The 10,000-nt window shown below is 45.3% G+C and overlaps 1 protein-coding gene across 4 annotated transcripts in view; it reads right to left on the bottom strand.

Moving 5' to 3' along the window:
- tlk1a (tousled-like kinase 1a) overlaps window positions 1-10,000 on the bottom strand; it is a 62,257-nt gene that overhangs the window by 3,662 nt on the left and 48,595 nt on the right. For all 4 annotated transcript variants that reach the window (XM_063213560.1, XM_063213561.1, XM_063213562.1 and 1 more), the window contains 8 exons: window positions 9,589-9,655; window positions 8,803-8,900; window positions 8,104-8,185; window positions 7,751-7,842; window positions 6,875-6,964; window positions 4,813-4,982; window positions 3,671-3,806; window positions 1,492-1,603 (listed from right to left, as the gene is read on the bottom strand). In XM_063213560.1, the coding sequence (XP_063069630.1) occupies window positions 1,492-1,603; window positions 3,671-3,806; window positions 4,813-4,982; window positions 6,875-6,964; window positions 7,751-7,842; window positions 8,104-8,185; window positions 8,803-8,900; window positions 9,589-9,655 (847 nt within the window). The remainder of the gene's footprint in view (window positions 1-1,491; window positions 1,604-3,670; window positions 3,807-4,812; window positions 4,983-6,874; window positions 6,965-7,750; window positions 7,843-8,103; window positions 8,186-8,802; window positions 8,901-9,588; window positions 9,656-10,000) is intronic.

Genomic DNA, 10,000 nt, shown 5'->3' with positions numbered 1-10,000 from the left:
CCTGTGCCGAAGGTTAAACCAAACATTTTCTTAGTCCCAATAAAACGTCTGGTTAATCCACGTCACTGCCTTGAACACGCCTCTACCCAGGGCCGTTGGAGCTGCTCAAAGTTGATTGCTTCCCGACAAAGTGGGTGGAGTTCCCGATTTCTCCGGAGCTCAGAAACGATATTTGTATTGCTCCTGGCCTGACTAGAAGCAACGCTGAAGGTGTTGCGTCACTAGGAGGGCGTGGCCTGGCCAATTAAGCCTTTGACTTCGATATTCGATATTCGAATACAATTCGAATGTTAAGAAAATTCAAGACATTCGAACGAATATTAATTGGCCATTAATATTCGAATCTGACATGGGTATTGATTTTTTGGGTATTTCGTTGTTATTGATTAAAATTATTTCCTTGTAAACATCGCAATTCACAGTCTCAATTTATTTTTTCCATGGCTGGTTAATCACTACAGCTGTGTTGAGGAGAGTCGCGTGCGTGGCTCATCTCTCCGTGTTCCGTAGCAGGACACTTGCGGCAGGCAGTCTACCCGAGAGTCCGCATAATGAGCAGACGAGTGCAGCAGAGTTCCATTCAAGTGAATGGCTACAGTTAATAAACAAAGCATTATCACATTACTTTCTGGAGTTGTTGACGAGTTTGTGGAATTATGTGATTCAACCCACAAGTACCTGTGATTACGCCAAGAGTAAGATAATAACTTCTTGTTTTTTGGATTTTGACCAAATTAGCTCGTTGGTCTGGGTGTCAGACCAGGCAGACTCCAGGTGATGATTTTGTTAGCATGCTTTTAGCATGTTTTTAGCGCACTGCTAGTTTGTGTAATGTTCGTTTTTAGACAAGAGCAGTCATCTTACCTGGACCTACAAACACACTACCTAAATGTCCGTCATTAGTGATAGCACCAATATCAACAAATATGTATTTATTTTCTGTGTGCTCAATTCTCATGATTCCCATATGATCCAATTAAAATTTTAACTTGGGCTACAAGTTTGACATGGCTGCTAGCTTTGCCATGTTTTAATCTGCATTCACACCTCTAAGTACCGTCTTCTTAATAAGTGCTAAACGATCGCTAAACAATAATGGCTGGTTGAATGCATGTTGTTAATGGGCCATTATAGGCTACATCTCTGGTTGGAATAGCCTTTTACTAGTCACTGACTGGGGGAAAGAACAACTTCAGTTTGATATCAGGTCTAACTGGGGCAATTTTAATGGTAAAAAAATATGGATAAATATTCAAATATATTCGAATATCGTTTTTAATTTAGAAACGAATTTCGACTATGATTTTTGGGCACAAGTCAAAGCCCTATGGCCAATAGATCTCCAATTTAGGGTTCCCAATCCATGGCAGACACAACATTCCATGACTTTTCCATGATATTCCAGAAATTCCATGACCAGTGGAAACCCTGTCTATTGCAGCTGTGTGTGTGTGTCTGTGTGTGTGTCTGTGTCTGTGTGTCTGTGTGTACCTTTCTCCCGTAGAGGCACTGGAAAAAGATGACCCCCACAGACCAGACGTCCACCTTGTTTGAAATCTTAGGAGGCTCCTTACCCACCACAAAACACTCAGGAGGGAGGTACCTGGAGGATTAGGGGGGAGAGAGAGAGAGACAAACACAGAGGGAGAGAGAGTAACAACGGATTTAGTTGTTTCACTGTGTGTATGCGCGCGTGAGTGAGTGAGTGAGTGAGTGAGTCAGAGAGAGAGAGATGCGCATGTTGTTCCTCAGTCCTCATGAACGGCGAGCAGCATAATTATTCCTCATCAGATTACTCTACAGGAGTGCAGTACATCTGCAATCCTCATCAGATTACTCTACAGGAGTGCAGTGCAGAACATCTGCAATCCTCATCAGATTACTCTATAGCAGTGCAGTACATCCGCAGCCACATCCTGACTTCTAGGCTGACCTCAAAGCTGATCCTCATCAGGGATTACTAAAACTGCCTCGCGTGCGTGCGTGCGTGCGTGCGTGCGTGCACCAGTACCTCCCAGCACCCTGTCATGTCAGGTCTATCCCGTTCACTTGTACAGGCCTACATGTCTTTGTCCCATTTGTGTGTGTGTGTGTGTGTGTGTGTGTGTGTGTGTGTGTGTGTGTGTGTGTGTGTGTGTGTGTGTGTGTGTGTCCCCTTAAGTCTCGCCCCCCCCCTGTGATGTCAGGTGTGTGTGTGTGTACGTGTGTGTGTACCAGTATGTCCCGGCTCCTTGTGATGTGAGGTGTGAACGTACGTGTGCGTGTGCGTGTGCGTGTGCGTACCAGTAGGTGCCGGTGTCCTGTCTATATGAGCGACCCATCGAGATGTGATTCTCTTCGCTACTGAGCATGCGCACGCATGCGCACACCCTCGCGGTGGTTTTCGCGGGTGATTGCCCATCGAATTGTGAGACCGCAAGTTACGATAGGATCCCCTGAGACTGTCAACTTTAGTGACTCAAACTGTAGCGCAAGTTACGATAGGATCACCTGAGACTGTCAACTTTATTGACTCAAACTGTAGCCTATGTCCTCCTGAGGTTACCACCAGTCATCCATAGTCTAGTTAGCCTACAGCCTGTCCACCGACTGTCATGGACTGAAAGTTACGATACCGGTAGAACTATATCCCCTGGGGGGGACGGGAAATAGCGTGGATCATCCAGCAGATCATTGGAAAATCTGCGAAATAGCGTGGCCTCGTACATTTGCTACATTGTTGCCTAACCGTAATCGCTCACACACTCAGCCTCGAACATTGTAGCATCGATCAGAAAAGACTATGTATGTAGAGGAGGCGTTCTCATTGCAAAATGGAAAAAATCGCCACCTCTGATTGAGCTGTCAAAATGCTCCCTCCACCCCTGCATTGTAAAATGCCTCAACATGGTAGCCTAATAAGAAATGCACTGGTGGGGATGTTATGAAAATATGATTCCGGTCATTAAAAGACAGACATCTGCCAAAACAAAGCCACAACACGCTATCTGCTATCTGGGAATATCTAAACCGCGCTTGTTTATCCCCATAGCACATTATTTCATGTAGCAAGCCCACGTCGCATTGAAACCAAACCAACAGCAAATGACTGCATTAAACAACCCGTAGCCAGGCCCTGATCCCAAACACTTTCTCCAGTATTTGCGCAAACTCAACTCAGTCTCTTTCATATGGCACGTTTCTTAACTTGCTCAAACGAGAGGCTCACGGAATTGTCAGCAGCCGCATGTTCTTATAAAACTCCGCACAAACGATTGCACACCCCTGTCCGTGAAATAAACAAAGTAATGGTTATTAAAACAGTCCTACGTGGACCGATTGAAACGCCTTCCGCGGAAAGTCAAGGTCGCTCATTTAGATGAGGCATCGCAAATCGATAGAACACCACTATCGAATAGGGCGACCGGTCGCTCATCTCGACGAGGCAACACATCTCGACAGAACACCGGCTCCTTGTGATGTCAGGTGTGAACGTATGTGTGTGTGTGTGTGTGTGTCTGTACGCGTGTGTGTGTGTGTGTGTGTGTGTGTGTGTGTGTGTGTGTGTGTGTGTGTGTGTGTGTGTGTACCAGTAGGTGCCGGCTCCTTGTGATGTCAGGTGTGAACGTATGTGTGTGTGTGTGTGTGTGTGTGTCTGTGCGCGCGCGCGCGCGCGTGTGTGTGTGTGTACCAGTAGGTGCCGGCTCCTTGTGATGTGAGGTCCATGCCGTCCACTCCGTAGGTGTCTTCATCCATGATCTTGGAGAGGCCGAAGTCCGTTATCTTGATCTCTCCACACGCTGTGCCATCCACCAGCAGGATGTTACCTACACACACACACACACACACACACACACACACGCGCACACACACACACGCACACACACGCACGAGGGGCCAGTATTTATTATACACTAACAGATCATCCCGTTTTTTGTCTTCCATAGATACATGTCGATCACAGGGCAACATTTCAGCATTTCTGTTTCCATGTGTGTGTATGAGTGTGTGTGTGTGTGTGTGTGTACCTGGTTTGAGGTCGTGGTGTATGATGGGTGGTGTGTGTATGTGTGTGTGTATGATGGGTGGTGTGTGTGTGTGTGTGTGTGTGTGTACCTGGTTTGAGGTCGTAGTGTATGATGGGTGGTGTGTGTGTGTGTGTGTGTGTGTGTGTGTGTGTGTGTACCTGGTTTGAGGTCGTGGTGTATGATGGGTGGTGTGTGTATGTGTGTGTGTATGATGGGTGGTGTGTGTGTGTGTGTGTACCTGGTTTGAGGTCGTAGTGTATGATGGGTGGTGTGTGTGTGTGTGTGTGTGTGTGTGTATCTGGTTTGAGGTCGTAGTGTATGATGGGACGGCTCCTTGTGATGTCAGGTGTGAACGTGTGTGTGTGTGTGTGTGTGTGTGTGTGTGTGTGTGTGTGTGTGTGTGTGTGTGTGTGTGTGTGTGTACCTGGTTTGAGGTCGTGGTGTATGATGGGTGGTGTGTGTATGTGTGTGTGTATGATGGGTGGTGTGTGTGTGTGTGTGTACCTGGTTTGAGGTCGTAGTGTATGATGGGGGAAACTGTGTGTGTGTGTGTGTGTATCTGGTTTGAGGTCGTAGTGTATGATGGGACGGCTCCTTGTGATGTCAGGTGTGAACGTGTGTGTGTGTGTGTGTGTGTGTGTGTGTGTGTGTGTGTGTGTGTGTGTGTGTACCTGGCTTGAGGTCGTAGTGTATGATGGGGGGGTTTGATTTCGTTCAGGTATCGCAGGGCGTTGACTATCTGCGTGCGTGCGTGCACCTGGTTTGAGGTCGTAGTGTATGATGGGTGGTGTGTGTGTGTGTGTACCTGGTTTGAGGTCGTAGTGTATGATGGGGGGTTTGATTTCGTTCAGGTATCGCAGGGCGTTGACTATCTGCATGACAATAGAGCGAGCCTCTTTCTCACTCATCAGCTTGTGCTGCTTCAAGTAGAAGTCCAGGTCGTTGCCTTCACAGTATTCCAGAACTGTACAGAACCTACACACACACACACACACACACAAACACACACACACGCCCACACACACACACAGAAGAGGTAGAAAGTTACACACATAAGAGATACACTCACAAAAAATTACATATATAAAATAAATGTATGTACATTTTGGTGAATGTATCTCTTTTTCTCACCAATCAAATGTATTAAATGTACATACATACACATCCTCACATACACACAAAAAGACAGACCTCAGTGGCGCACGCACGCACGCACGCACGCACGCACGCACGCACGCACGCACGCGCGCTTTCTTGACACAGCAGTGCAGTGATCCAATAGAGGGCGCTAGATTGAAAGCGAAGTGGTGCTTAATTGGCAAGAGTGGAGTGATATTAACGAGCTCATTACAGCCTCTGCTGGAACTGCTTCAGGCCTCTACACTCGCCTATCCATCTGTTTGGAATAACAGCTAATAACCTGACTTTCAATTAATCACTTGGCTTCAGAAGTCACTCATATGAAAGCTACAACCCTCCCGAATGAAAATGTATGTACAAAAACAAATTTCATGCACCAAAGAAAGATTGACTCTTTATTGAACACAGACAGGGCAGATTTTCACAAGACAAAAGTTTTGTCGCCTATCGAACATAATGTGAAAATGAGCAGATAAGTAACTTCAAAACACTTCAAATAAGCAGATTGGGTGTCATACTTAATCACTGAATCACTCTCACCTCTCCAGAAAATCAACTTTGGCCTTAGGTGTATGTTTAGGGTCATTGTAATCATGGAAAGCAACACAATGAAAATCAATGGAGTTCAATGAGAGATGGTGACATATTCGCTATTCGTAGAGCAACACAACTTCATGATTTAATCAATGATAAAAGCCCTCAAACACCTGCAGTTGTAGCTGTATCTGTACCATGTTTCACTTTATGCACCATTTCTCTTTTTTCGCATTCTTCATCTCCAACACCATATAGTTTTGATGCTATCAGTTCTGAAATGTTTGATCTTGGGATCTTGACTTCAGAGTATGAGTCCCATTAGCCTTCATTTTTGTCAGAATTAGGCCTGACATACTCTTGGCTGGCTTTTTTGAGACAGGACAGTGGGAGAGACTTCTTTGGTGTTAAAGGTGAAGAATTTGGAAAACAAACATGGGAGGGATACAGCTCTTATGTGACAAATGTGTTTTGTTGCTTCCAAATTATTTCTTTTTTTAAAATGTCTAAATACATGTAGACTAACATGGATAGAAAAATGTCATGTTTCAAAGGGTACAATTATTTACATTAGGCTACTTTGGAATTGCATGCCTCGTTGTGAAGCAACTGTGGTACCAATGGCATTTATTTTTTCTCTCTTGAAAAATTGCCCCCACTGACCCAGGCATCACTGCTCTAGTTGTTTTGGTTTGATGCCCAACATGTTGCTGACATTGTGCACTGTAGGCTATTCAAAAAAGCACCAGTACACCTCCAGTCCAGTCAGTGATAAGCCTATTAATTTATCAATATTTTAATATAACACAGTTGCAGTAACCAATATGAACATTTTCGGGACGGTTCCGGGACGGTTGTGAAAGAAGTTAATTTTAATCCCTGGTGTGTGTGTGTATATCTATTTATACATAAACGACGTAGGTGTGCACGCGTGCCTGTGTATGTATGCGCATGTATGTGTGTATGAGTGTGCATGTGCATCCATGTTTGCAATATGTGTGTTGTTGAGCATCTGACTCGATGAGGTGTGTGTGTATGAATGACTAATTGCTTTATGTATGCGACATCTGTTCTCAAACTCCCATACCACCTTGATTGTCCTGATGGATGTGTGTGTGTGTGTGTGTGTGTGTGTGTGTGTGTGTGTGTGTGTGTGTGTGTGTGTGTGTGTGTGTGTGTGTGTGTAGACTCACGTGTCTGTATCCAAAGAGAAGTAGTCGTACAGCTTGACTATTCTGGGATGGTCCAGCTGCTTATGGATTCGATACTCTCGACACGCGTGTCTACAGGAAAGACAAACATGATGGAGTGATCAATGGAGGAGGAAAGGGGAGGAGGGAGAGAGAGAGAGAGAGAGAGAGAGAGAGAGAGAGAGAGAGAATAGAAAAATGATGTATGGATGGAGAGGAGAGAGGATGCATGGAAAGAGGGGAAGAAAAAAAGGAGAAGGAATGAGAGAGGGAGAGCAGACAGACAGACAGACAGACAGACAGACAGACAAACAGAGAGAGAGAGAGAGAGAGAGAGAGAGAGAGAGAGAGAGAGAGAGAGAGAGAGAGAGAGAGAGAGAGAGAGAGAGAGAGAGAGAGAGAGAGAGTAATCTAAATATTATTTAGCTGCCTTGTGTGTGTGTAGGCCAGGCTTGTACGAAATTCCGAATTGAAAGAATTTCAATTTAAAGTAATGCCATAACACGAACACTAGGTGATGGTGTTCTATGTACTTTCAATGGGTGGTGTAGATTAAATTAAAAGAAATTCAAGGTAATGACACCACCTAGTGTTCGTATTTTGGCATTACTTTGAATTGAAATTCATTCAATTCGGAATTTCGTACAAGCCTGGTGCAGGCACACCAGTGTGCATTTGTAAGTTTGAGTATGCAAATGTGGCTGTGCATGTGTGAAAGCATGTTATACACGTTGTGTATGTGAATGCATGCAAGTGTGTGTGTGTGTGTGTGTGTGTGTGTGTGTGTGTGTGTGTGTGTGTGTGTGTGTGTGTGTGTGTGTGTGTGTGTGTGTGTGTGTGTGTGTGTGTGTGTGTGTGTGTGTGAGTTATGAAACCCACTTGTGGTAGTTTTCCTTCTTCTCTTCCCTCCAGTTCTTGTTGAGCTGATGGATTTTCACAGCGGCGTAGCGTTGCTCAAACAGGTCAAACGCCTAATGAAACGCACACGCAGACACACCGAGACACACACGCGCACACAGAGACACACGTAGACACGCACACATAGCTCAGTTAAGGTTCAAACGTATCTTTAAACTTTGAACATGTACCTTTTTTAAATTCTTTTCTTAGCCATCGGTCTTTTCTCCCTTAGCCTTGTGTCGTGTCATGAGTAGGACATGTGGGATCATCACTATTGTGACATGTGAGTGTGGGAGAGCTCTGCTGCTGTATTGGCGTGAGACTCAGCCTACCTTGTAAACTTCACTGAAGCCTCCCCGGCCCAGCAGGTGTAAGAGCAGGTATCTCTCGTTCAGAGTCGGGTGGTCCTTGAACCTGGCCAAGAGAGAGGACACATTAGTTAGCAGGGCTGTAACGATACACACAACTCACGATTCGGTTCGTATCACGATTTATGACCTACGGTTCGACACGGCCCACGATTTCACATAGCCAACATTGTAAAATAAAATTGTGAATACAAACTGTGATAGTTTATAGGTAGAATAAGATACAAGATTTTAAAACGTTTAAATATAATAATGATGATGATTTAAAGCTTGGAAGCACTATCACTTCATATCATGTGGTTGTTTTCTGGACTGCTGGGCAACAAAACTTTGAAAGGGCATATCACGATACTGCCTCCCTGTATCACGATACAGTATCGTGACTGTGTATCGCGATTTCTCGGTTTGATACAATATCGTTACAGCCTTATTAGTTAGTATTAACATAACACTAGCAGACTGTTTTAGCAGGAGGGAATGCGAGGTGCATTAAGGGTGGGTGAGGTGAGGTACATTATGGTTAGGTGAGGTGCGTTATGGGTAAATGAAGTGAGGAGCATTATGGTTAGGAGAGGTGCGTTATGGGTAAATGAAGTGAGGTGCATTATGGGCAGGCGAGGTGAAGTGCATTATGGGTAGGTAAGGTGAGGAGAAGTGTCTCACTGTGAGCTGTCCTCGTTGTTTATCCTCTTCAGCTCTCGGATGTGGAGGTTCCGAACCCTCTCCAGACGCTCCAACTCCGCCTGGATCTCAGCCTCCTCCTGACATATCACACACACACGCACACACAAAAAGACAGATATTACACAATGGACATAGAGAGACAGACATGCACAATCCATGTACCTCTTGTTGAGCCGCTGAATAGACGTGTGTGGGGAGGTTCATTACATGTCTTTAAGACTAGCCTCACTTGATATTCCACAACGTCTACATGTGCAGATGGACAGCAATGCATTCTGGGCTGGAAGTGTTGGATGATGGGTACTATTATAGTGTTTGACTTCACCAAATGCACTGCTGATGTCACAAAGACACAATGTGTCACATGGCCTCGCAGTCGCTCATCTCCGTTGACGCTCGTTGCAAGGGTCAGCATGCTGACGCACCCTTGAGATAGTTTGCCAAAAGTTCACGGTCTCTTTAGACATGTCCTATACCCCTAAAAAAGTTTGCAATGCACCCCACTTCAACTCCTCCTCCCTCCACACCTCGCATGTGATGTGCTATGTAGATCAGGTGCGAGCTCATCGTCTCCTGATTATTTGGGTCCGACTTGACTTGTGTAGTTGATGGAAGGTTTGTGATGACGGCAAGCTCTCACTCACGTGGGGCAGATGGCCATCGATTGACAAAATCGGAGTTGAATGAGCCTGTGAGTGTGTGTGTTTGTGTATGATTGAATGCATCCCTTTCAGTGGGAGTGTGTGTGTGTGTGTAATGTCTGACCTTTTTGAGATGTCCAAGTCTCAGCTTGAAGATCTCCTCCTGCTCATGGTACTCTGCTATCGTCAGCCTGAGAGAGAGAGAGAGAGAGAGAGAGAGAGAGAGAGAGAGAGAGAGAGAGAGAGAGAGAGAGAGAGAGAGAGAGAGAGAGAGAGAGAGAAGAGAGAGAGAGAGAGAAGAGAGAGAGAGAGAGAGAGAGAGAGGGCGAGAGCGAGAGCGAGAGAGAGGGTATATTAAACAAGTGGTTACAGTATGCCATTGAAATCTGAAGGTTGTAGGTTCGAACCCCATCTCATTCAAGCCTGAAGTGTCCTTCAGCAAGGCACCTAACCCCACGGCACCACAGGAATCACAGATATTGCAGTGGGTGTAATAACTATGTTGCTCATCAGCTAAGTGTGATGTAATGTGATTA

This window comes from Engraulis encrasicolus, chromosome 13, assembly GCF_034702125.1.
Source record: "Engraulis encrasicolus isolate BLACKSEA-1 chromosome 13, IST_EnEncr_1.0, whole genome shotgun sequence".
In the NCBI taxonomy this organism is placed as follows: Eukaryota; Metazoa; Chordata; class Actinopteri; order Clupeiformes; family Engraulidae; genus Engraulis; species Engraulis encrasicolus.
The sequence above is the reverse complement of the archived record's forward strand: the minus strand, read 5'-3'. Positions and strand labels throughout refer to the sequence as shown.